This window comes from Salvelinus alpinus, chromosome 30 (genome assembly GCF_045679555.1).
Source record: "Salvelinus alpinus chromosome 30, SLU_Salpinus.1, whole genome shotgun sequence".
NCBI lineage: Eukaryota > Metazoa > Chordata > Actinopteri > Salmoniformes > Salmonidae > Salvelinus > Salvelinus alpinus.
The window spans coordinates 32388015-32414773 of record NC_092115.1 but is presented as its reverse complement, the minus strand read 5'-3'; the positions used below and the strand labels follow the sequence as shown (position 1 = coordinate 32414773).

Here is a 26759-nt window from a genome sequence, read left to right as displayed (position 1 = left end):
AACAAATATACAATCACAGCTAATACAAACAAAACATATTCAATTTACACCCCATCTGTTCCTCATTATCGGAACCTGGTGCATACTGGTACATGATACACTCCATTCCAAAACAAAAACTAGAGTCCTCCTTTATGAGGACCTTGACTTGAATACTGTCTAACGTTTGAAAAAGTATGGAAACTACAGATTGTAAAATCCTGTTAATCCACATTTTCATTTATTCATTAGTGCTCGCACAAAACATTAATAAAATTCCCAAAGCACACATCTTTGTAGGGACAATATTCCTGTCGGAAATCTAAATTACAATTCAAAATCTGTTTTACCTAATTGAGTTACAGAATTCCACACCATTACCCTGCAAAACAAAATTACGTTCAAACAGTCCTTTATGTTAAATTGATAAATTACACATTCATTCATGTTACATTGAGAAACATGCAAAGCACAACGTCATAAAACAATTTCCATTACAATGCTGAGGATTATCTACAGTCCTCTAGCTATACAAAGCAGCCCAAGTCCCCCCCCCCAAACAAGTCAATATTACATGATACCATATAAAACAATTCTACCATATTTACATCATATGACAGTGTTGAGTGATTTGACATGTTCTGATTTGTACATTTGCATTTCATCATGTAAAGGCCCACACAAAATTACAGAATCAAGAGGGATCAGTGCTTCTCTCACTATCAGTTACATTATCACAGCCAGGTGTGCTTACTTTTGTCTTTCTTCAGTACTACACACAACACTTACAGAACCAGTCAAAAGTTTGGACACACCTACTCATTCCAGGGTTTTTCTTTATTTTTACTATTTTCTACATTGTAGAATAATAGTGAAGACATCAAAACTATGAAATAGCATATGAAATCATGTAGTAACCAAAAAGTGTTAAACAAATCAAAATATATTTTATATTTTAGGTTCTTCAAAGTCGCCTTGATGACAGCTTTTCACACTCTTGCTATTCTCTCAACCAGCTTCATGAGGTAGTCACCTGGAATGCATTTCAATTAACAGGTGTGCCTTGTTAAGTTCATTTGTGGAATTTCTTACCTTCTTAATGCATTTGAGCCAATCAGTTGTTGTGACAAGGTAGGGGTGGTATACAGAAGATAGCCCTATTTGGTAAAAGACCAAGTCAATATTATGGCAAAAACTGCTCAAATAAGCAAAGCGAAACAACAGTCCATCATTATTTTAAGACATGAAGGTCAGTCAATACGGAACATTTCAAGAACTTTGAAAGTTTCTTCAAGTGCAGGCGCAAAACCATCAAGCACTATGATGAAACTGGCTCTTATGAGGACCGCCACAGGAAAGGAAGAACCTGAGTTACCTCTGCTGCAGAGGATAAGTTCATTAGAGTTACCAGCCTCAGAAACTGCAGCCCAAATAAATGCTGCAGAGTACAAGTAACAGACACATTTCAACATCAACTGTTCAGAGGAGACTGTGTGAATCAGGCCTTCATGGTCAAATTGTTGCAAAGAAACCACTACTAAACACCAATAAGAAGAAGAGACTTGCTTGGGCCAAGAAACACGAGCAATGGACATTAGACTGGTGGAAATCTGTTCTTTGGTCTGATGAGTCCAAATTTGCAATTTTTGATTCAAACCGCCGTCTTTGTGAGAGACAGAGTAGGTTAACGGATGATCTCCGCATATGTAGTTCCCACCGTAAAGCAAGGAGGAGGTGGTGTGATGGTGTGGGGGTTCTTTGCTGGTGACACTCATTGATTTATTTAGAATTCAAGGCACACTTAACCAGCATGGCTACCACAGCATTCTGCAGCGATACGCCATCCCATCTGGTTTGCGCTTAGTGGGACTATCATTTGTTTTTCAACAGGACAATGACCCAAAACACCCTCAGGCTGTGTAAGGGCTATTTGACAAAGGAGAGTGATGAGTGCTGCATCAGATGACCTGGCCTCCTCAATCACCCAACCTCAACCCAATTGAGATGGTTTGGGATGAGTTGGGCCGCAGAGTGAATAAAAAGCAGCCAACAAGTGCTCAGCATACGTGGGAACTCCTTCAAGACTGTTGGAAAAGCATTCCAGGTTAAGCTGGTTGGAGAGAAGGCAAAGCTGTCAAAGGCAAAGGGTTGCTACTTTGAAGAATCTAAAATATATTTGTTTAACACTTTTTTGGTTACTACATCATTCCATATTTGTTATTTCATAGTTTGTCTTCACTATGACTCTAAAATGTAGAAAATAGTAAAATAAAGAAAAACCCTTGAATGAGTAGGTGTCCAAACTTTTGACTGGTACTGTATATATACTGCAAATTGAAGTGATCACTATAGTCCGTTAGTATAAGCTAATTTACATTGTATTATTGCTACATATGCTTCAGGAGTTAATATTTCAACATGATTCATTCTGAACTAGTTAAAAGTGTGTGTTTATAGCCCTTCAAATATTGCAGACTTAAAAACAAACTATGGTTGGGTTAAGGGTATGTCTACAGTCTCTGTGTTACATTAAAATCCAAATAAGAATACAGAAAATAACTCAAGACTTACAACAAAACATGTATAAAGACAGAAAATAAGCAAAGACGATCTGAACTTATCTAAAACGGGAGTGTGTGTGTGGTAGGAACTACATTATAATGTGATATTTTGACTTTTCTCAACAATTCCTTTGACATCAACTGGTCATAAATAAAATAAAAATTCTGAAAAGTACAATTTTGGAAACTGTTCACGAAAATAATAAGAAATATCGAAGCTTGGATCTGAGTTGCTTACTCTAGCTTAGGCGTGTAGGACCAGTAAGGTGTGTGTGTGTGTGTGGGGGGGGGGGATGCCAGTGCTACTGTTCAACATTCAGTTTGTTATTAATCATTTTGTTATTAAATACTTAGTTCAATAAAAGTGCAACCGTCTTTACTGTGAGGCACTCCGCACACACCAGAGACCTCTTCTCCTTCCACTGCTGCCTCTGCCACTCCTCTTCTCACAGACCAGCAGCAGCTTTCATTTCAGCCAGTGAGAATCTCTGGTCCCCGTCTTTGTCGTAGCGTTCCAGGCTATGGGGGTCTGGCGTTGCTGAGTCAAATAATTTCCTCAGGACTTGGTAAGACATTCCCTGAGAGGTGGGGTCGGTACCCGAGCGCTCAAAGAGCTCTTTGAGATCTATTGGAAGTAGGAGAGGTTTCAGGTAATTGTTAATTGGCCACAAAATAAAATGAATTCTGACTTTTACAGCTGCATTTCTCCTTGTGTATGCAGGATACTCTGTAAACAAGCACATTTCCATCCACAGTTTTTATGTGCGTAAAGTCATGCAGTATAAAATAAAATGACAGGCGTGATGGAAACAGGAAGTGTCGGTACAATGTCAAATGTCGAGAGACAATTTGTTCGTTCGACATGGTGGGATCTTTGTGTCGGTAAAACCATTATGCATCAATTGTCTTGGAAACTCCTTTATGTGCAAATATTGATATCATAAACCATGTTGAAAACTTGGAGTCACAGGATGAAATACTACATTGTACTACCACTACGACGTGAAACGCATTAAGAGTTTATAGACAGATTAAATAAAATGAACTTCATGGTGGTTAAGTGATGGACGGTGATAAAATGCAATTGTGTTCGTTGTCCATTCCTTATGCCTGCCTATACCATAACCCCACTGCTAACATGGGGCACTCGGTTCACAACGTTGACATTGGCAAACCGCTCGCCCACACGACGCTGTCTGCCATCTGCCCAGTACAGTTGAAAACAGGATTAATCCGTGAAGAGCACACTTCTCCAGTGTGTCAGTGGCCATCGAAGGTGAGCATTTGCCCACTTAAGTCAGTTACGACGGCAAACTCCAGTCAGGTCAAGACCCTTGTGAGGACGACGAGCACGCATGAGCTTCCCTGAGACGGATTCTGACAGTTTGTGCATACGGTGGTTACATGTGGTCTGCGGCTGTGAGGCCGGTTTGACGTACTGCCAAATTCTCTAAAATGACGTTGGAGGCGGCTTACGGTAGAGAAATTAACATTAAATTCTCTGGCAACAGCTCTGGTGAACATTCTTGCAGTCAGCATGCCAATTGTGACATTGTGTTGTGTGGCAAAACTGCACATGTTAGAGTGGCCTTTAATTCTCCCCAGCACAAGGTGCACCTGTGTAATGATAATGCTGTTTAATCAGCTTCTTAATATGCCACACTGGTCAGGTGGATTATCTTGTACTTTTCACACCATTCATTTTCTTTAACACCCAAAAGTACTCATTTCATTTTGAATGCTTAGCAGGATAGGAAAATGCAACTTAAACACTCAAGAGCACATACCTGGTCATCCCTACTACCGCTGATCTATCGGACTCACTAAACACAAATACTTTGTAAATTATGCGTTGGAGTGGCTATAAAAAACGACATGCCATCTGGTTTTCTTAATATAAGGAAATTGAAATTTATACCTTTAATTTGGACACTTGAGTATATTTAAAACCAAATACTTTTAGACTTTTACTCAAGTAATATTTTACTGGGTGACTTTCACTTGAGTCATTTTCTATTAAAAATCCATAGCAGTCTAAACCCTGTCTAATCCGGGGGAGAGGGGTTCTACTAATGAGCCATATGGCATTGTTTTATGAAGGTCATAACAAGGATCATTTTGCTATTTGATTTAGAATATATTTAGATAGCAGCCCCCCCAGAAAATCAAAAGGATGTTTTTTCTGAAGTGTCTGAGAGATGCACATTTTGGGGAATATTCAGAGGTGGAAACTTTCCATGGGAGTTAATGGAAATATAGGCAAATTAATATTAATACGATTTAAAAGTAGATTTGTTTTGCATTGGATATACTTACCATATCATATGGAGACAGAAACATAAACCGTTTACCTTATTATAATTAGACAATTGCAAATGATTAAAACCTTCCAATAGAAATAAAAAAAACTATTTAGTTACGAATTGAACTTTAATTAAACGAGTTCTCTTCACATGGGATGATTTCACTGAACAACAAAAGAAAGGGAATATTGAATGATCCCCAATGATCCATTGCATCTCCTAAAAACGTTTTCAACATACATCTGTAAAATGATAGTCTAGAAACTAAAGCTTTGGTTGTCTTCCTCTCAGGCTTCCATGTCTTCTCCCTGGACCTCCTCAATGTCCACCTCTTGAACATCAGACTCTGAGGCTTCATCTTCACCGACTTTCCAACCCTTTCCAACCTTGAATGGAAGTATACTTCACCAGACTGCCAAGAACGTGGCAAGACACGGTAGTGATGATACCATAGGCCTTGTTGATCTCTGCACCAGACAGGATGCTCTTGCCAGCATACTTGTGGTCCAACATGTATGCTGTGGTGTGTATGGGCTTCAGGCAGAAGTCTTCACGCTTTTTGATGTATTTCAGAACTGCAGTTTCCTCTGCTTGGAGGAACAGTGAAGTGGGCAGGGCAGTATGGATTTCTTCTCTTACATCTGCAAGCAGAGTCTGAACATCAGACAGGATGGCATTGTCTCCCTCAATCCGTGCAATGGCTACTGCTACAGGTTTCAGGAGTTTCAGGCTGCTTACCACTCTCTCCCAAAATACATCATCCAGGAGGATCCTCTTGATGGTGCTGTCCATATCGGCAGACTGTGATATGGCCATTTCTTGGAGAGACTCCTTCCTCTCCAAGAGACTGTCAAACATGATAACAACACCACCCCAACGGGTGTTGTTGGGCAGCTTCAATGTAGTGCTCTTATTCTTCTCACTTTGCTTGGTGAGGAAGATTATTGCTATAACTTGATGACCCTTCACATACCTAACCATTTCCTTGGCTCTCTTGTAGAGTGTATTCATTGTTTTCAGTGCCATGATGGCCTTGAGGAGCAGATTCAATGCATGAGCAGCACAGCCAATGGGTGTGATGTGAGGGTAGGACTCCTCCACTTTAGACCAAGCAGGTTCGCAGAAATGTCTGTCACCAGTGCAAATACCTTTTGAGGTCCAAGGTCATTGATGACTGCCTTCAGCTCATCTGCAATGTAGAGACCAGTGTGTCCGTTGTCCATTGTGTCTGTGCGCTTGTAGAATACTGGTTGAAGGGTGGAGATGTAGTTAATTATTCCTTTCGCACAACCATTCGACCACCCATCAGAGATGATTGCAATACAGTCTACTTTCTCAATGATTTGCTTGACCTTCACTTGAACTCTGTTGAACTCTGCATCCAGCAAATGAGTAGATAAAGCATGTCTGGTTGGAGGGGTGTATGCTGGGCGAAGAACATTCAGAAATCTCTTCCAATATACATTGCCTGTGAGCATCTGAGGTGAACCAGTTGCATACACAGCTCGAGCAAGACATTCCTCAGCATTTCTCTGACTAAGTTCCTCCATTGAGTCAAAAAAACTTGATTCCAAGGAGGACCATGTGCTGTTGCTATCTATAAGGTGTCTGATTCATCATTTTCACCTCGAATAGAAGTAGAGGGACTTTTTGTCAGAGGTTGCTTGTTGTGAGAGCTGAGGGAACTTTATGCACTTGGCCAGATGATTCTGCATCTTTGTTGCATTCTTCACATACGATTCGGCACAGTATTTGCAAATGTACACAACTTTTCCTTCTACATTAGCTGCAGTGAAATGTCTCCACACATCAGATAGTGCCCGTGGCATTTTCCTGTGAAGATTAGAAAAAAAACAAGTAAAAAAATGTATAAATACAATTCCATGTAAATATAAATAGTAATATAAGTAGTTAGATATATAAAAAAAAAACTCATTTTTAAGATAAGGAGTGTTTTATTTTAAAACATTTAAGTTAGTAGGCTCAAGCTAAAACTAACTAGCAGAAATTGTTAACAAGTTAGAAATTATTTAAAACACACTTTGCTGTAGGCTAATATTTACTAATTAACAAAAAATTATGTCACGTAAAATATATTCACCTCACCCAGTATTGTAATCAAAACTTACCAGAAAGCATGTAGTCCTTGGTTCAGACAGCATAGTAGTGTAGGCTCAATATCATCTCATTAGTGTGCAAGATCTTGAGAAGAATCAGCTGTACAGTTAGTGTATATACAGTTGAAGTCGGAAGTTGACATACACCTTAACCAAATACATTTAAACTCAGTTTTTCACAATTACTGTCATTGAATACGAGTAAAAATTCCCTGTCTTAGGTCAGTTAGAGTCACCACTTTATTTCAAGAATGTGAAATGTCAGAAAATACATTCTCTCTACTATTATTCTCAGCTTGTATTTCTTTCATCACATTTCCAGTGGGTCAGAAGTTTACATACACTAAGTTGACTAACTTTAAACAGCTTCAAAAATTCCAGAAAATGATGTCATGGCTTTAGAAGCTATGATAGGCTAATTGACATAATTTGAGTCAATTGGAGGTGCAACCTGTGGATGCATTTCAAGGCCTACCTTCAAACTCAGTGTCTCTTTGCTTGACATGTGAATATCAAAAGAAAATCAGCCAAGACCTCAGAAAATAAATTGTAGACATCCACAAGTCTGGTTCATCCTTGGGAGCAATTTCCAAACGCCTGAAGGTACCACGTTCATCTGTACAAACAATACTACGCAAGTATAAACACCATGGGACCACGCAGCCGTCATACCGCTCAGGAAGGAGACGCGTTCTGTCTCCTAGAGATGAACGTACTTTGGTGTGAAAAGCGCAAATCAATCCCAGAACAACAGCAAAGGACCTTGTGAAGATTCTGGAGGAAACAGGTACAAAAGTATCTATATCCACAGTAAAACGAGTCCTATATCGACATAACCTGAAAGGCCGCTCAGCAAGGAAGAAGCCACTGCTCCAAAACCACCATAAAAAAGCCAGACTATGGTTTGCAACTGCACATGGGGACAAAGATCATACTTTTTGGAGAAATGTCCTCTGGTCTGATGAAACAAAAATGTAACTGTTTGGCCATAATGACCATTGTTATGCTTGGAGGAAAATGGGAGGCTTGCATGGCGAAGAACACCATCCCAACCGTGAAGCACGGGGGTGGCAGCATCATGTTGTGTGCGAGCAAGGAGGCCTACAAACCTGACTCAGTTACACTAGCTCTGTCAGAAGGAATGGGCCAAAATTCACCCAACTTATTGTGGGAAGCTTGTGGAATGCTACCTGAAACATTTGACCCAAGTTAAACAATTTAAAGGCAATGCTACCAAATACTAATTGAGTGTATGTAAACTTCTGACCCACTGGGAATGTGATGAAAGAAATAAAAGCTGAAATAAATCATTCTCTACTATTATTCTGATATTTCACATTCTTAAAATAAAGTGGTGAACCTAACATACCTAATAGAGGGAATTTTTACTAGGATTAAATGTCAGAAATTATGAAAAACTGAGTTTAAATGCATTTGGCTAAGGTGTATTTAAACTTCCGACTTTAACTGTACTTGACGGAAGAGTGCACTGCACATTGGTGCACTGCACAGAGTGCACTGCACAATTGAAGCAAAATTCCCCAAATTTCCGGGCTTAACATGACATGGAAATTTACCAGAAAGTTTCCAACACGTTGCAACCCTAATAGTGCACTCGGAAAGTATTCAGACACCTTGACTTTTTCCACATTTTATTACGTTACAGCCTTATTCTAAAATGGATTCAATATTTTTTCCCGCTCATCAATTTACACACAATGACAAAGCGAAAACAGGTTTTTAGAAAAGTTTGATAATTTATAAATGTATTCATATGAATTCCTCTAAAAACAAAAACAAAAATCTTATTTACATAAGTATTCAAACACTTTGCTGTATGAAACTCAAAATTGAGCTCAGGTGCACCATGTTTCCAATGATCATCCTTGAGATGCTTCTACAACTTGACCGGAGTCCATCTGTGGTAAATTCAATTGATTGGACATGATTTGGAAGGGCACACTTGTCTATATAAGTTGACAGTGCATGTCAGAGCTAAAACCAAGCCACGAAGTCAAAGAAATTGTCCGTAGAGCTCCGAAACAGGATTGTGTCAAGTCACAGATCTGGGGAAGGGTACCAAGAAATGTCTGCAGCATTGAAGGTCCCCAAGAACACATTGGCCTCCATCATTCTTAAATGGAAGAAGTTTGGATCACCAAGTATCTTCCTAGAGCTGGCCGCCACGTCAAACTGAGCAATCGGGGGAGAAGGTCCTTGGTCAGGGAGGTGACCAAGAACCCGATGGTCACTTGACAGAGCTCCAGAATTCCTCTGTGGAGATGGGAGAACCTTCTATGACAGAGCTCCAGAATTCCTCTGTGGAGATGGGAGAACCTTCTATGACAGAGCTCCAGAATTCCTCTGTGGAGATGGGAGAACCTTCTATGACAGAGCTCCAGAATTCCTCTGTGGAGATGGGAGAACCTTCTAGGACAAACATCTCTGCAGCACTCACCAATCAGGCCTTTATGGTAGAGTAGCCAGATGGGAAGCCACACCTCAGTAAAAGGCACATGACAGCCCGCTTACAGTTTACCAAAAGGCACCTAAATACCCTCAGACCATTCTTTGGCCTGAATGCCAAGCGTCACGTCAGGAGGAAACCTGAAACCATCCCTACGGTGAAGCATGGTGGTGGCAGCATCATGCTGTGGGGATGTTTTTTAGCTGCAAGGACTGGGAGACTAGTAAGGATCAAGGGAAAGATGTAGGGAGCAAAGTACAGAGAGATCCTTGATGAAAACCTGTTCCAGAGCGCTCAGGACCTCAGACTGGGGCGAAGGTTCACCTTTCAACAGGACAACAACCCTAAGCACACAGCCAAGACAACACAAGAGGGGCTTCGGGACAAGTCTCTGAATGTCCTTGAGTGGCCCAGCCATAGCCAGGATATGAACCCGATCGAACATCTCTGGAGAAACCTGAAAATAGCTGTGCAGCGACGCTCCCCATCCAACCTGACAGAGCTTGAGAGGATCTGCAGAGAAGCATGGGAGAAACTCCCCACATACAGGTGTGCCAAGCTTGTAGCGTCATACCCAAGAAGACTCGAGGCGGTAATTGCTGCCGAAGGTGCTTCAACAAAGTACTGAGTAAAGGGTCTGAATACTTATGTAAATACAATTTCCTTTTTTTAAATTCATTTGCAAAAATGTCTAAAAAACGTTTTTTTGCTTTGTCTTTATGGGGAATTATGTGTAGATTGAATGTAATCCATTTTGGAATAAGGCTGTAACGTAACAAAATGTGGAAAAAGTCAAGGGGTCGGAATAGTTTCCGATTGCAATGTAAATACAAAAGTATGTGGACACCCCTTCAAATTAGTGGATTAGGCTATTTCAGCCATTCGTTGCTGACACGTGTATAAAAATCGAACACACAGCCATAGACAAACATTGGCAGTAGAATGGCCTTTCTGAAGAGCTCGGTGACTTTCGATGTCGAACCGTCATAGGATGCCACCTTTCCAACAAGTCAGTTAGTCAATTTTCTGCCCTGCTAGAGCTGCCACGGTCAACTTTAAGTATTGTTTTTGTGAAGTGGAAACGTCTAGGAGCAACAACGGTTCAGCTGCAAAGTGGTAGGCCACACAAGCTCACAGAATGGGACCACCGAGTGCTGAAGCGCGTATCACGAAAAAAAATCTTCTGTCCTCGGTTGCAACACTCACTACTGAGTTTCAAACTGCCCCTGGAAGCAACGTCAGCACAAGAACTGTTCGTTGGGAGCTTCATGAATTGGGTTTCCATGGCAGATTAGCCGCACACCAGCCTAAGATCACCATGAGCAATACCAAGCATCGTTTGGTGGAGGAGGAATAATAGTCTGGGGCTGTTTTTCGTGGTTTGGGATAGGCCCCTTACTTCCAGTAAAGGGAAATATTAATGCTACAGCATACAATGACATTCTAGACGATTTTGTGCTTCCAACTTTGTGGCAACAGTTTGGGGAAGGCCCTTTCCTGTTTCAGCATGAAACGGGGAAGGCCCTTTCCTGTTTCAGCATGAAACGGGGAAGGCCCTTTCCTGTTTCAGCATGAAACGCCCCCATGCATAAAGAGAGGGCCATACAGAAATGGTTTGTTGAGATCGGTGTGGAAGAACTTGACTGGCCTGCACAGAGCCCTGACCTCAACCACATCGAACACCTTTGAGATGAATTGGAACGCCGACTGCGAGCCTGGCATAATCCCCCAACATCAGTGCCCGACTTCACTAATGCTCGTGGCTGAATGGAAGCAAGTCCCCACAGCAATGTTACAACATTTAGTGGAAAGCCTTCTCAGAAGAGTGGAGGCTGTTATAGCAACAAAGAGGGGACCAACTCCATATTAATACCCATGATTTTGGAATGAGATGTTCGACAAGCAGGTGTCCACATACTTTTAAGAAAGATCAGGAAACATGTTTTTAATTATGATTATTTTTGGCACTAAACGATCTCCATATATACAGCCATACATTTTTTCAACTGGTACCGGGGGACCTTTAGACAAGTCTTGTGAGGCCTGTGGGAGCCTCACCTTTCCACAGAGGGGTCATATTAGTGTGTAGCCAAAACTGTTCGGATGCAACAGACAGAAGTTGCTGTTCCCGACTTCAGACAAGTGCCAAGACGCTTGTGGGGGTTGTAGAGCAAAACGGAGAACACCATCTTGTTCGTAATAGTTTGTAGACCAAACCGTTCGAACACTACATACAATTTTGTGAGAAAACCGATTTTCGGGACGTCTCATGGTCTGACAAACACTTTTATTGGTCACATACACATGGTTAGCCAGTGTTAATGCGAGTGTAGCGAAATGCTTGTGCTTCTAGTTCCGACCATGCAGTAATATCTAACAAGTAATCTAACAATTTCACAACAACTACCTTTTACACACAAGTGTAAAGGAATGAATAAGAATATGTACATATAAATATTTGGATGAGCGATGGCCGAACGGCATAGACAAGATGCAGTAGATGGTATAGAGTACAGTATATACATATGAGATTAGTAATGTAGGGTATGTAAACATTATATAAAGTGGCATTGCTTAAAGTGACTAGTGATACATTTATTACATCCAATTTTTTATTATTAAAGTGGCTAGAGATTTGAGTATGTCAGTATGTTGGCAGCAGCCACTCAATGTTAGTGATGGCTGTTTAACAGTCTGATGGCCTTGAGATAAACAGCTTCTATCAGTCTCTCGGTCCCAGCTTTGATACATCTGTACTGACCTCGCCTTCTGGATGATAGCGGGGTGAACAGGCAGTGGCTCGGGTGGTTGTTGTCCTTGATGATCTTTTTGGCCTTCCTGTGATATCGGGTGTTGTAGGTGTCCTGGAGGGAAGGTAGTTTGCCCCCGGTGATGCGTTGTGCAGACCTCCTCACTACCCTCTGGAGAGCCTTGCAGTTGTGGGCGGAGCAGTTGCCGTACCAGGCGGTGATACAGCCCAACAGGATGCCCTCGATTGTGCATCTGTAAAAGTTTGTGAGTGACTTGGTGACAAGTTTTTGGTGACAAGTTTTTGGTGACAAGCCAAATTTCTTCAGCCTCCTGAGGTTGAATTTCTTCACCACGCTGTCTGTGTGGGTGGACCATTTCAGTTTGTCCGTGATGTGTACGCCGAGGAACTTAAAACTTTCCACCTACTGTCCCGTCGATGTGGATAGGGGGGTGCTCCCTCTGCTGTTTCCTGAAGTCCACGATCATCTCCTTTGTTGACGTTGAGTGTGAGTTTATTTTCCTGACACCACACTCCGAGGGCCCTCACCTCCTCCCTGTAGGCTGTCTCGTCATTGTTGGTAATCAAGCCTACCACTGTAGTGTCGTCTGCAAACTTGATGATTGAGTTGGAGGCGTGCATGGCCCCGCAGTCAAGGGAGTACAGGAGAGGGCTGAAAATGCACCCTTGTGGGGCCCCAGTGTTGAGGATCAGTGGGGTGGAGATGTTGTTTCCTACCCTCACCACCTGGGGGCGTCCCATCAGAGAGTCCAGGACCCACTTGCACAGGGCTGGGAGGTGACACAGGGTCTCGAGCTTAATGACAAGTTTGGATGGTACTATGGTGTTAAATGCTGAGCCATAGTCGATGAACAGCATTCTTACATAGGTATTCCTCTTGTCCAGATGGGTTAGGGCAGTGTGCAGTGTGATTGCGATTGCGTCGTCTGTGGACCTATTGGGGCGGTAAGCAAATTGGAGTGGATCTAGGGTGTCAGGTAGGGTGGAGGTGATATGATCCTTGACTAGTCTCTTAAAGCACTTCATGATGACGGAAGTGAGTGCAACGGGGCGATAGTCATTTAGCTCAATTACCTTAGCTTTCTTGGGAACAAGAACAATGGGATAGGGATTGATTGAATATGTCCGTAAACACACCAGCCAGCTGGTCTGCGCATGCTCTGAGGACGCGGCTAGGGATGCTGTCTGGGCCGGCAGCCTTGGGAGGGTTAACACGTTTAAATGTTTTACTCACATTGGCTGCGGTGAAGGAGAGCCTGCAGGTTTTGATAGCGGGCCGTGTGGGTGGCACTGTATTGTCCTCAAAGCGAGGGAAATAAGTTGTTTAGTTTGTCTGGGAACAAGACATCGGGGTCCGCAACGAGGCTGTTTTTTTTTTGTAGTCCATGATTGACTGTAGACCCTGCCAAATACCTCTCGTGTCTGAGCCGTTGAATTGCGACTCCACTTTGTCTCTATACTGAGGCTTAGCTTGTTTGATTGCCTTGTGGAGGGAATAGCTACACTGTTTGTATTCGGTCATGTTTCCAGTCGCCTTGCCCTGATTCAAAGCAGTGGGTTCGCTGTTTCAGTTTTGCGCGAATGCTGCCATCAATCCACGGTTTCTGGTTGGGGAAGGTTTTAATAGTCGCCGTGGGTACACCATCACCGATGCACTTGCTAATAAACTCGCTCACCAAATCAGTGTATACATCAATGTTGTTGTTCGACGCTATCCAGAACATATCCCAGTCCACGTGATCGAAGCAATCTTGAAGCGTGGAATCAGATTGGTCGGACCAGCGTTGAACAGACCTGAGGACGGGCGTTTCCTGTTTTAGTTTCTGTCTATAGGCTGGGAACAACAAAATGGAGTCGTGGTCAGATTTGCCAAAAGGAGGGCGAGGGAGGGCTTTGTATGCGTCGCGGAAGTTAGAGTAACAATGATCCAGAATTTTGCCAGCCCGGGTCACGCATTCGATATGCTGATGGGGGGAGGGGGGGGGGGGGGGGGTTGAGGTCAGATCACCTTAAGGGAGAAATACAAGTTTATGGCCTATATCACTAGTGTCCTGCCTAGCAGTAAAGAACAATGTTTGTTCAGATGTGTAGGAGACTTAGCATGAAAGGAACGGCTAAATATCCGTGCTTGTGTGAAAATGTTTTTGTCTAATGCAGCTGTATTGATCCTCTGGGAAGAATTAAACTTGGTTAAGCTTTCATAGTGTCCTTACTGTTTTTTAAAGGCTAACACAGTAAAAAAAAAGAAGATCTCTCTAGCTTAAACTGACTGATTTTTATGGGGATTTTAAAAAAATTATGCAAATTAGACTTCCGTGGGGGAGCAAACATCGACTCTGGTGTTTAAGGTATGTTTACTTTTACTCAAGTACAGCGGTGAAAGTAGATTTAATTTCTTACCGGTACGGGACACCCAAGTGCGCGTACACTTTTTTTAATACTACAAAAATTACTGGGTAGCCTACTCTGCCGACATTGACAACAACAAAAAACAGATCAATAAAAACGATGTCTGATCCATATAAATCGGCCTACGAAAAGGGGAGACACAAATACAATATAACGTCCATCTAACCTGGAGGAAATTATTGTCCAAAAACAAACAAAAGTGGCACTGACCCAATGATAAAGACAGTGAATATGCACACTCACCGGTAATATGGCCAATATTCTTCGCTGGTGCCAATAAGATGTTCGCTCAATTAAGTTACGGATTTTGATAACTAAAAGACAGATTGGAGTCTTTTCATTGTCATCTCTTTACAGCAATAGCCATTTGCTTTCCAAACAGTTTTTCCGCGATGGTATTTTAAAATATTGCTATATGCCTGGCTGGATTGCTCTGCTTTTCACTGACAGTCGCAACTCAACAATATATTTGGTATCTGCAGTGAGCCCTGCACAAATTGCAGGCCCTTCCAACTGTAGGCTATGAGATTAAAACAATCCACAGCTTTTTTGTTGTTGTTAGAAGCTAATGATCCTCTGTGATCAAATCCTTTTTTTTCTGGTGTAGTAGCCTATTTTGAATGATTTTATTTATTTCTGTATAGACAGGAGTAAGCTAATTTTGGCTATTTAATTCTATTTACTTTAAGGAAAGCTTAGCTTCTATGCCTTGGCGTAAACACAACCAGTCATGTTTCCATCTGATTGTCAAACAATCACTTAAAGGTACTCCTGTAGGCTACATTCTGCGATTATCATTAGGCCTAGACTTGTAACATGAATTGATGCATCCACTGTTGTCCACGCACGCCTCGGTCTTGGCCACTCATCTCCGACTTGACAAAATCTAAGTGTTCTCCTCGAACCACAACTCAATTTACAGGGTATACCACACGGTTTCAGGTTAATTCGCTAATCTTTCCATGCGGCTGACATGCATTAATGTTAAATAAGGGTGTAATAGCCTATAGTTTATTGGGCATGTTGTATTAATTGTGATAGGCTCATGTTCTACCAGTACGGAGTACCCCCACTATTTATTTTGCCGGGATGCCATACCAGACCGACTTACATTCACCCCTGCTCAACTATGACAATTGGGTACTTTTTCCACCACTGCATATGACTAAGATTGTGATGTATTATCACAGATATTAAACTTCATAACTAAAAATGTATCCAATACCTTTCAGAGAGCTGACTCCAGGGAATGACACAGTCTTTGGGCTTTCTGTTCCAGACTCTCTCTTGGTGCGGTTTGGAGTCAAAAACCATGGACGTCTCGTTGGCTTTGAACCTGTGGATTTTTCTGGAGAAAGAACAGGCCAAAGTCATCCAAAGGTAACATTGTACATCACTGTACTTTAAAAAAAAATGAAAATGTAATAGACAATTAAGCTTTCTTGTCTTATTTATACCATGTGTAGCTTCTGAAGTTGCTGCTTTAAGTCCATCTGCATTGGTGTCCCTCTCTGTGACCAGGTCCTTTACTGGTTCTGTTGCATCTCCACTGACAGCCAATGGTACAACTACCTCCACAATGTCCTTAGAGGTTGAAATGTACATTTTGTTTTATACACAGTACATTCGGAAAGTATTCAATCCCCTTTCCCACATTTTGTTACGTTACAGCCGTACTCTAAAATGGATTAAATAAATGTTTCTTCCTCATCAATCTACACACAATACCCCATAATGACACACAATACCCCATAATGACAAAGAGAAAACATGTTATTAGAAATGTTTGCAAATGTATTAAGTAAAAAACTGAAATACCTTATTTACATAAGTATTCAGACCCTTCCCTATGAGACTCGAAATTGAGCTCAGGTGCATCCTGTTTCCATTGATCAACCTTGAGATGTTTCTAAAACTTGATTGGAGTCCACCTGTGGTAAATTCAATTGATTGGATATGATTTGGAAAGGCACACATCTGTCTAGATAAGGTCCCAGAGTTGACAGTGAAATGCAGATCCAATATTAAAAACTCTTTGGACGGGAATGCCAAGCGTCACATCTGGAGGAAACCTGGCATCATCCCTATGGTGAGGCATGGTGGTGGCAGTATCATGTTGTGGGGATGTTTTTCAGCGGCAGGGACTGGGAGACTAGTCAGGATAGAGGGAAAGATGAGCGGAGCAAAGCACAGAGAGATCCTTGAGGAAGCGCTCAGGAGCTCAGACTGGGGCGAAGGTTCAACTTCCAACGGGACGACCCTAAGCACACAGCCAAAACAATGCAGGAGTGGCTTCGGGACAAGTTTCTGAATGTCCTTGAGAGGCCTAGCCATAGCCCGGACATTAACCTGATCGAACATCTCTGGAGAGACCTGAAAATAACTGTGCAGCGACGCTCCCAATCCAATTTGACAGAGCTTGAGAGGATCTGCAGAGAAGAATGAAAGAAACTCCCCAAATACAGGTGTGCCAAGCTTGTAGCGTCATACCCAAGAAGACTCGAGGCTGTAATCGCTGCCAAGATGCTTCAACAAAGTACTGAGTAAAGGGTCTGAATACTTTTTTTTGTTGTAAAAAAACAAAAAAAACAAGACAAAACTTTTTGCTTTGTCATAATGGGGTATTGTGTGTAGATTGATGAAGGGGAAAAAACAATTGAATCCATTTTAGAATAAGGCTGAAACGTAACAAAATGTGGAAAAAGTCAAGGGGTCTGAATACTTTGAATGCACAGTAGATTTTTTTTGTACATTTAAGTGATCATAGCATAATTGATGGTATTGTGATACATGCTAGCACAACTATAAATCATGAACGCCCCAATTTGAAATGCATCTCAACTCCAGTGCAGTAAGAACAGTACTTCTTATCTGGGCAAAAAGCCACTGAGTGGCAAGCAGCTCTTTCTAAAGCTCATTCTGAATCTGTATCTTATCGGTCTGTGTGCCATAACAGGACTATATAATCTGAACCATCTGTAACAGGACTTTCAAGGTGAACCAAAAGGAGAGCAATCATTGATAAACTCAATCAGAAATAAATCCGGTTTATTCCAAGTTGCAACAGAGGCACCTCCAGAACAGAACCAGAAAAAATGTCTAACGGGCCTCTTGGAGATGGGCCTTTTACATTCTAATCAGAAAGTGAAATGTCCTCTAAACCTCAGCCGGAGAAGCTTGAACCATGTACAAAGTCAAAACAAAAGACAATGACTTTGCCAGCAGCTACAAACGATATGGGGCGATTCCACGACAGGAAGGCCCAAAAATATTTTCGGCCTCTCAGATTGTTGTGGCAAGTCTCACATTGGGAGGAAGGCTATTTGATATGCTTTTTACATTTGTATCACAAACCATATGAGAAAATCATGATGAAAGTGGCCATTTTAGGCCCCTTTTAGACCTATACATGCCTTCTGTAAGAACTTATGATCCGTGAACCATACATGATACAGACATCGTGGTGTCATTATACTCCTTATAGGTGTGCTCTAAAATCTGGAGCATGTCTAGATTCTGAAATACAATTTTTCACATAAATGTATTTTACATTAGTAAAAACGTGTATGAATATCTCAAAAGTACCCTTTATGATTTTGTAAATTTTTAGACATGTACTTTAAACAATACTCTACAAGTACATCAAATTATCAGAGTGGGTACTCTGTTACAGTACTTCTGAAGTCATGATACATTTTATGAGCACCACCACAGTGAATGGGAAAATGGATTCAAAGGGAACTCCTTCTACTGGTGATTTGTTGATGACCTATAAATATACAAAACTATAATGTAGTTTCTTTCCAAAACGCAATATATCCATGTTCAGAAATGTTTATTGTTTAAAGAAATGAAAGAGATTGGTGTTTTTTCACAATCTAATCATGGCATGGGGTTGTGTATTTGTTTGAAATCTATCATTGATGGTTTCATTTGAGACAAAAAAATAAATAATGCAAAACGCTATATATAGCCACCTCACTTTCAGAGAAATAAGTAGTACTGCTAGGTTTTACACAGTCAAATGTAACGCATAACTACATTTTTAATAAAACTCTGATACATTGACATCAATATTATTGTAAATGTTGTATTATTATTATTATTATTATCATCATCAATTACAGTAGGAGGACATTTTAATCATTTAACAGATGCTCTTATCCAGAGGGACTTAGTTTGTGCATTCATCTTAAGATAACTAGCTGAGACAACTAAATATCAGTCAAATATACAAATATTCCATTCCAGCTAAACAATGGATATATAGCGTTTTGCAAAAAAGAACATTATAACACACAATCTATGAATTAAATATCTGAAAACAGTCATATTTTACACATAAAGGTGTACCCATAAGCAATAATTTCTGGTGAAAACAACAAAAGATGAAAAATTGGTGGATATAGCGCTGTAGAAATAAACTCGTATAAATGTATAAAATGGATCACATCTTCAAAAGTAGCAGAGCACCCACTCTGGAAATGTGACACGTTGAGAGAGTACTATAATGTTCCAAACGACACTTCAAAAAAAAAATAAGATCAACCAAAAATGGTACTTTTGAGTTATTCATATAAATATTTTTAACGTTGAATACATTTTGAAGTCCTAAATTACTGAATATTTATTCATCATAAATATTCCCATTACACCATCCATGTCATTACTCACACTGTGTGGTGTTGTCTGGGGAGAGCCCTGCTCCATGGAAGACACCCTCTGAGTGAGGTTGGACACAGCGGTTTGGAGATTCTGGATCTGGTCACCAGTCCAGGAGTGGTACAGCCCTTGGGTCTTGTTAACCTCGCTCACAACCTCTCTCAGGTGCGTTACATCCTGTAAGAATACAACCCAAACAAGCAAATATATATTATTTCTTAATCTGATTGATGGACGTGTTAAAAATGAATGTTTGATTAAGGAACTGAACAGCACTACCATCAGTCCAGTTTGATTAGATAAATATGTACGAAAAATAAAATCATATTAAATGAACCACGCTCTATTTTAACCCAACAAAGTACTTTTGTGTGAGAAAATGAATCCATGAGAAGAATATCCAGTATTCTACCCTTCATAAATGGAATGCTTTGAAAGGGTATGAGAATGGAATTGACCAACAGTAAGAGTAGTGTACCAGTACCTGATTTTGAGCTAATGTTGATGAGCAGTTGCTTGTTTCTTTTTCAACTGAGGCTGTCGATTTCACATTTGATTCTTTTGCCTCGGCATCCTATTTTGCCCACAGAGAATAAAATAGCAAGTCTTTAGTTGATCTGACAGAAACTGACCCAGATTCACTTTGCAGGCTGGCCTGTTTTATATGCCAAAAAAGGGATCAGCACTTGTGCGGATACTGTTAGATTGTTTCATGTAATGTGGATGACGCATGCACACAAAGATAATCCCATCCATGTTACACATTGAAAATAGGGCCCCATGTTAATTTCACCTATAATCTGCTACGACATTCAAAAGGTACACAACAAATCAGTGGGGAGAGTTGCTAGTTCTGGCAGCTATAACAAAAACAACTAAAAACTGTCGCTAGTTCAATGATAGATTAGTGTACTGACCTCAGTTACTTCTTTCTACTGGTCTAGATGTTGTATAATCTGTCATCTAGTTCATTCTGCAGCTCATGCATTTGGACACTGGTACCGCTAACTGGCTCAGACGAACTAAAAGCAGGCGTAGGTTCAAGCTGAAAAGAGTAGTGTGTAAAGGAAGCTAGTATTTTTATGTTCTTTACCATGGTCTTCTTTAGGTTGTCTGTTTCTTTCTTCTGGTCCTCAAGGGCCGTCTGCATTGTCTTGACATCATGCTGCACACTGGTTAAAGTGCTGCCGATTGTAGCCACACTCTGCAAATGAAAACATTTAAGCCTAACTTCCCAGATGCATAAACTTTTTTTAATGGCAATATGACAACCCAATAGACCGTGGGTGAATACCGTGCAATATTGATGGCAATAATTGCAAACAAACATGGCAAATACTTCTGAATATACAGTTGAAGTCGGAAGTTTACATACACCTTAGCCAAATACATTTAAACTCAGTTCCACAATTCCTGACATTTAATCCTAGTAAAAATTCCCTGTCTTGGGTCAGTTAGGATCACTACTTTATTTTAAAAATGTGAAATGTCAGAGTAATAGTAGAGAGAATGATTTATTTCAGCATTTATTTTTCTTTCATCACATTCCCAGTGGGTCAGAAGTTTACATACACTCAATTAGTATTTGGTAGCATTGCCTTTAAATTGTTTAACTTGGGTCAAACATTTCAGGTAGCCTTCCACAAGCTTCCCACAAAGTTGGGTGAATTTTGGCCCATTCCTCCTGACAGAGATGGTGTAACTGAGTCTGGTTTGTAGGCCTCCTTGCTCCCACACGCTTTTTCAGTTCTGCTCACAAATTTTCTATAGGATTGAGGTCAGGGCTTTGTGATGGCCACTCCAATACCTTGACTTTGTTGTCCTTAACCCATTTTGCCACAACTTTGGAAGTATGCTTGGGGTCATTGTCCATTTGGAAGACCCATTTGCGACCAAGCATTAACTTCCTTACTGATGTCTTGAGATGTTCCTTCAATATTTCCACATAATTTTCCTTTCTCATGACGCCATCTATTTTGTGATGTCCACCAGTCCCTCCTGCAGCAAAGCACCCCCACAACCTGATGCCGCCACCCTCGTGCTTCACGGTTGGGATGGTGTTCTTCGGCTTGCAAGCCTCTCCCTTTTTCCTCCAAGCATAACGATGGTCATTATGGCCAAACAGTTCTATTTTTGTTTCATCAGACCAGAGGACATTTCTCCAAAAAGTACAATCTTTGTCCCCATGTGCAGTTGCAAACCGTAGTCTGGCTATTTTATGGCGGTTTTAGAGCAGTGGCTTCTTCCTTGCTGAGCGGCCTTTCAGGTTATGTTGATATAGGACTCGTTTTACTGTGGATATAGATACTTTTGTACCCGTTTCCTCCAGAATCTTCACAAGGTCCTTTGCTGTTGTTCTGGGATTGATTTGCAGTTCACACCAAAGTACGTTCCCCTCTAGGAGACAGAATGTATCTCCTTCCTGAGCGGTATGACGGCTGTGTGGTCCCATGTGGTTTATACTTGCGTACTATTGTTTGTACAAATGAACGTGGTACCTTCAGGCATTTGGAAATTGCTCCCAAGGATGAACCAGACTTGTGGAGTTCAAATTTTTTTTTCTGAGGTCTTGGCTGATTTCTTTTCATTTTCCCATGATGTCAAGCAAAAAGGCACTGTTTGAAGGTAGGCCTTGAAATACATCCACAGGTACACTTCCAATTGACTCAAATTATGTCAATTAGCCTTAAAGAAGCTTCTAAAGCCATGACATCATTTTCTGGAATTTTCAAAGCTGTTTAAAGGCACAGTCAATTTAGTGTATGTAAAGTTCTGACCCACTGGAATTGTGATACGGTGAATTATAAGTGAAATAATCTGTTTGCAAACAATTGTTGGAAAAATTACTTGTGTCATGCACAAAGTAGATGTCCTAACCAACTTGCCAAAACTATAGATTGTTAACAAGAAATTTGTGGAGTGGTTGAAAAACTAGTTTTAATGACTCCAACCTAAATGTTTGTAAACTTCCGACTTCAACTGTACATATGAGAACTCTTACTTGTCTCTCTTTTGCGTCTCAATTATGTTTCAAATGCTTACATTCTGTATATTTCACAGAAGTGATCAAGTTTAGATCTACCTTTTGGAGCTCTTCAACTGTAGTTGGAAGGTTGATTAAGTCTGAGGCTGATTTGATGTTGGCCTTTAGATGGTTCACCGCAGTGTCCAGAAAACTGATCTAATGAGAGAGAAGCATTCCAGAACACAGAACATTCAATTACACGTGTCAAACAGACTTCCCTTTCACTCTACAATCCAAACCTTGATTTAACCTGCTTTGGTGTGAGAGGTTTCACAACAATGGGGGTGACAGATGACAAAACAAGATAGCTCTACAGATAACATCACTTTCCCTTTAACACTTTACCTTTCTGTTAATCTCTGTAAGGTTGGACCACAGTTTGTTCAGACCCCTGTCTCCACTTTCAATATCCTCCAGCTTCCTCTGCTTTGTCTTCAGCTCTTCACTTAGTTTTGGTATTTCATGTGATGACACCTTCTGGCTGGATTCCACTGTAGAGAAAATATGCACTAAAACTGTAGTCACTGGGCTGTATGATTGTAAAACTCAGCCATAAGCAATGGATGTGCAAAGGTTAGCCTACTATTTATTGTGAAGTAAAGTGGGATAGTGTGTACTATTGTGGCTGAATTCATGCTTGAACCTGAAGGCCTTTTCTAAAGATTGACATGGGACAAATGACAGGTTGCAGTGTTTGTCTGATGGCTTACTTGTATGCAGCTTTTCTTTGAGGGAGTCTAGATCTTCTTTCAGGGCAATCTGCATCCATATCAGTCCGGCACAAGCCGTAACACAGGCAGCCAGTATGATGAACAGGAACAAGGGATAGCAGACATTGCAGCACTTCACGTAACTTCTTCTATGATGAATGAGAACGTTTTTATTAATATTTTACATTCACAAGCTTTATGCATCATAGCCAAATAATGGACTAAAGGAGCCTAACGTTACTCCTTATAGTCCAAGGACCGTACACGTTCTGTTCAGAGGTGAATTGGCTCCATCAGCCAAAACAGCCAAAAACTCCATCTAAACGTGAATGGATTCTCAATTCCGATACGGTTCTAGAAACATAAATCCCTCTACTTTCATATCACATCAAAATTATTTGACAAATGCAAAGTACACATTTACTGTACACACTGTTTTAACACAGTGACAACATGCTTGTGGCGTCCATCTTCCATTCGGAGACACAGATAGCTCAGTAGCAAAGTATATGCCTCCATTGTCAATGGAGCAGTCTGTCAACGCTATATTGGGGGTGCCGCACTATGCCATGTCTACCAGATGCGCATGCGTTTTGCCCTATGTTGTTTTTGCCGGATGTCTAGCCCGCTTTTTCCTGTACCTAATGCACGTGCTTCGCAGAGCTGCAGAACGGTTTGCTGCACGGAGTATATCATTTTCGCCCTGTTCGACCGAAGCTAATAATTAGAACAGATTAAAGTTATTCTCCCATCAAGCTACTGGTTTCATATACTGCAGGGCTACCATCAGACTGGTCAATCAAATCTATTAATAACGCCCTTCTTACATCAGCTGATGTCACAAAGTGCTGTACAGAAACCCAGCCTAAAACCCCAAACAGCAAGCAATGCAGGTGTAGAAGCACGGTGGCTAGAAAAAACTCCCTAGAAAGGCCAGAACCTAGGAAGAAACCTAGAGAGGAACCAGGCTATGAGGGGTGGCCAGTCCTCTTCTGGCTGTGCCGGGTGGAGATTATAACAGAAGATGGCCAAGATGTTCAAATGTTCCTATATGACCAGCAGGGTCATATAATAATAATAATAATCACAGTTGTTGTCGAGGTGTGCACAAGGGCACATTACAACAATTCATCTAGTTTGTTTCTATTCTTCAGTCACCCATCTCTAGCAACATCAATAAATTGAACTGGTTGTTCCCATATAGATTACTGATTTCAAATCACTAGCTTGCTAAATTACGTATTCATTTTGCACGCCATTCTTTTGGCTGGTTTCGTGAAAACTAGCCAACAGGGCTCACTAACCAAGTGTAGTAATAACGAATTGTCCTAGCGTCATTCTTAACTGAGACAAATTTACAGTCGTTCAGCTGGTATTTTCTCATCTCTACCTACACAATAGTCATCATCATTTGGCCTCTGTATGGTGCCACCCCATTGGAACGTTTACGAACTTCCGTTTGTACCACTGCATGGTAATGCAACTCACAACTTGAAAGTATTGAACGCTTGCGGTACACTGAACCCACCGCAGCCTAGTGCGGCATCCCTAACTTTGCGGACTGCTCCATTGACAACTCGTGTGTTGCTTTATCGTGCGGTGGTACTATCCGAAGTACACAGACAGACTCCAACTACTGTAGCTAGCTTGAAGCACATGAGCGTCAAGTAAGGAAAATGCTGGCTAGACATCCGGCAAAAGAAAACTACAGCATAGTCCACTCTGCCCTCTGTCTGTTTTCCGTAAACAAGCGCTGTAACATGGAAATATGACCGTGTGGGAACCTTAACCCTATAAAAATGTATATATCAATTTAGCCTTTTTAAACATTTATTTTATTTTATTATTTCTCACTGATATGAAAAATAAGGTCCGCAAGCGATGCGTGTTAATGTTCAGGCCGAGCGTCAGGGCTCTTAACAAAACCTCCACATACAGAAGAAGCCTTCGTCCAATGACTTGTGTAATGTACATTTAACATTTACATTTAAGTCATTTAGCAGACGCTCTTTATCCAGAGCGACTTACAAATTGGAAAGTTCATACATATTCATCCTGGTCCCCCCGTGGGGAATGAACCCACAACCCTGGCGTTGCAAGCGTCATGCTCTACCAACTGAGCCACACGGGACCACGTGTGTAAATGGAACTAAGAGTCATGATCAAGGAGGGCTACATGTATCATTGATAGACATGTGTGACCCGTTTCAAGAAGCTAGGCGTATGTGTTTTTTGGGGCAAAAATGCCTTCTGGAACATGTTAACTTTCCTCTGCCTTAATAACAAACTTGTATGCCATCTGGTAATACGAATAAAACATTAGAATTACGAGCCTAGTTGGTTTAGCCACAGAAAAAGTCAGGAACCTTCCCGCTAGCCACGATTGGCTGAGATAATGGTTGAGCTTGGACATGCCGAGAGATGAGTTTGGATTGGTCTGCCACGTAGAATGCTTCTGTCTATAACATGAGCTGCTCAGCATGTGTAGATAATCCTTGCTAATGTTGCCTTTTTGAAAGATATAACGTTAGCCATGGAGAACTGCAAAAGTGTTGCTATGGATCAACTGCCCAGAATTTAACAGGCGCTATCGACAAAGATCAGTGGGAAAACGTTGTGATGGACTACTTTTTGCACACGGTCAGTGTGAACCGGAGTGACTTGACACAACGGGCCAAACAAGCTGTAGCTAGCTACAAACCAAACGGAAAGACACGCTGCCGTGGAGCGTTCATCCATGTATACGGGTAAGAGTCTAGCTTCATTTCATATATTATATGTTTCTAATTTTGTCAGAAAGTTGTTTTCATTGCAAGTTAGAGCGTAGTTTTAGACCTTGCTGGCTCGCTAGCTAACGTTAAGTGTATGATCTGTGTAGTAATACTATTTGTATCTCAGTAAGCCATTTGCATTTCTAGTCATTGCCTAATGTTAGCTAGCTAACATTGAACTTAGCTAACCAACTAAAGTCAGAATGTACATTAGCTTCATCTTTCTTCCCTACCCTTGCCACACTTGTTAGATATTATGCATATTGACAGCTTGATATCAAACGTCCTCGCCATGTGATATATCATAGTAGCAGGATGCAGCAATCTAATTGATCAGACTGAAAACATGCAAGGAAAAGTGATCAGTGAAATTATGAAGCGAGTGGGACAGGACAAATACAACTTCACTCTATCCAATCAGAGCAGCAGGATCAATGTACAGCCCGCCCTTCTCTTTGAAGACAATCAAACTAGACAGTTGAGTTTTGACCACGCACATGACTGACTCAAAGACACAGTTTGGTTTAGAAAGTCTGACTGACACGAGAAACATGCTTGCTGGCACCCACATTTTTATTTTTTAATTTTTTATCATAGATAATAAAAAAAATATATACTTGGATCATAATCGTATCCAGAAAATTGTCCACATCCGTTACGATACTAGTTTTGTCTCACTACTCGGCACACCCCTAGTGTCTGGGTAAGCATCATCTAATAAATGATACAATATTTCTATTTTTGATATTGCTACTACGCAAATAACCATTTCACTGTACTGTTTCCACCTCTGTATCCTATGAATGTGACAAATACTTGTGAAGAACAACATGACCTGCAAAGTCAGATTAGGATATAGGACTAGATAAACGTGTATTTTTACCTGGAGTTTTTCCTCATTGTAGGCTACTACTTTCACCACTTTTAGTCTTGAAATCTTTGGTTGTTTATTACACTACCTTACTCACTCTATTTAGCACACGAT

General features: G+C 41.0%; 1 protein-coding gene across 3 annotated transcripts in view; it reads right to left on the bottom strand.

Moving 5' to 3' along the window:
* Positions 1-198: 198 nt before the first annotated feature.
* LOC139560451 (EF-hand calcium-binding domain-containing protein 14-like) overlaps positions 199-26759 on the bottom strand; it is a 31062-nt gene continuing 4501 nt past the window's right edge. Inside the window, exons 2-10 of one of the 3 annotated variants that reach the window (XM_071377246.1) lie at positions 23004-23152; positions 22639-22784; positions 22351-22449; positions 20362-20472; positions 19753-19842; positions 19281-19445; positions 16064-16190; positions 15832-15954; positions 199-3165 (exon numbers count right to left, since the gene is read on the bottom strand). In XM_071377246.1, coding sequence (XP_071233347.1) covers positions 2987-3165; positions 15832-15954; positions 16064-16190; positions 19281-19445; positions 19753-19842; positions 20362-20472; positions 22351-22449; positions 22639-22784; positions 23004-23152 — 1189 coding nt within the window. In that variant the 3' untranslated portion in view covers positions 199-2986. The remainder of the gene's footprint in view (positions 3166-15831; positions 15955-16063; positions 16191-19280; positions 19446-19752; positions 19843-20361; positions 20473-22350; positions 22450-22638; positions 22785-23003; positions 23153-26759) is intronic. The other 2 variants (XM_071377247.1, XM_071377249.1) reach the window with 2 other exon arrangements.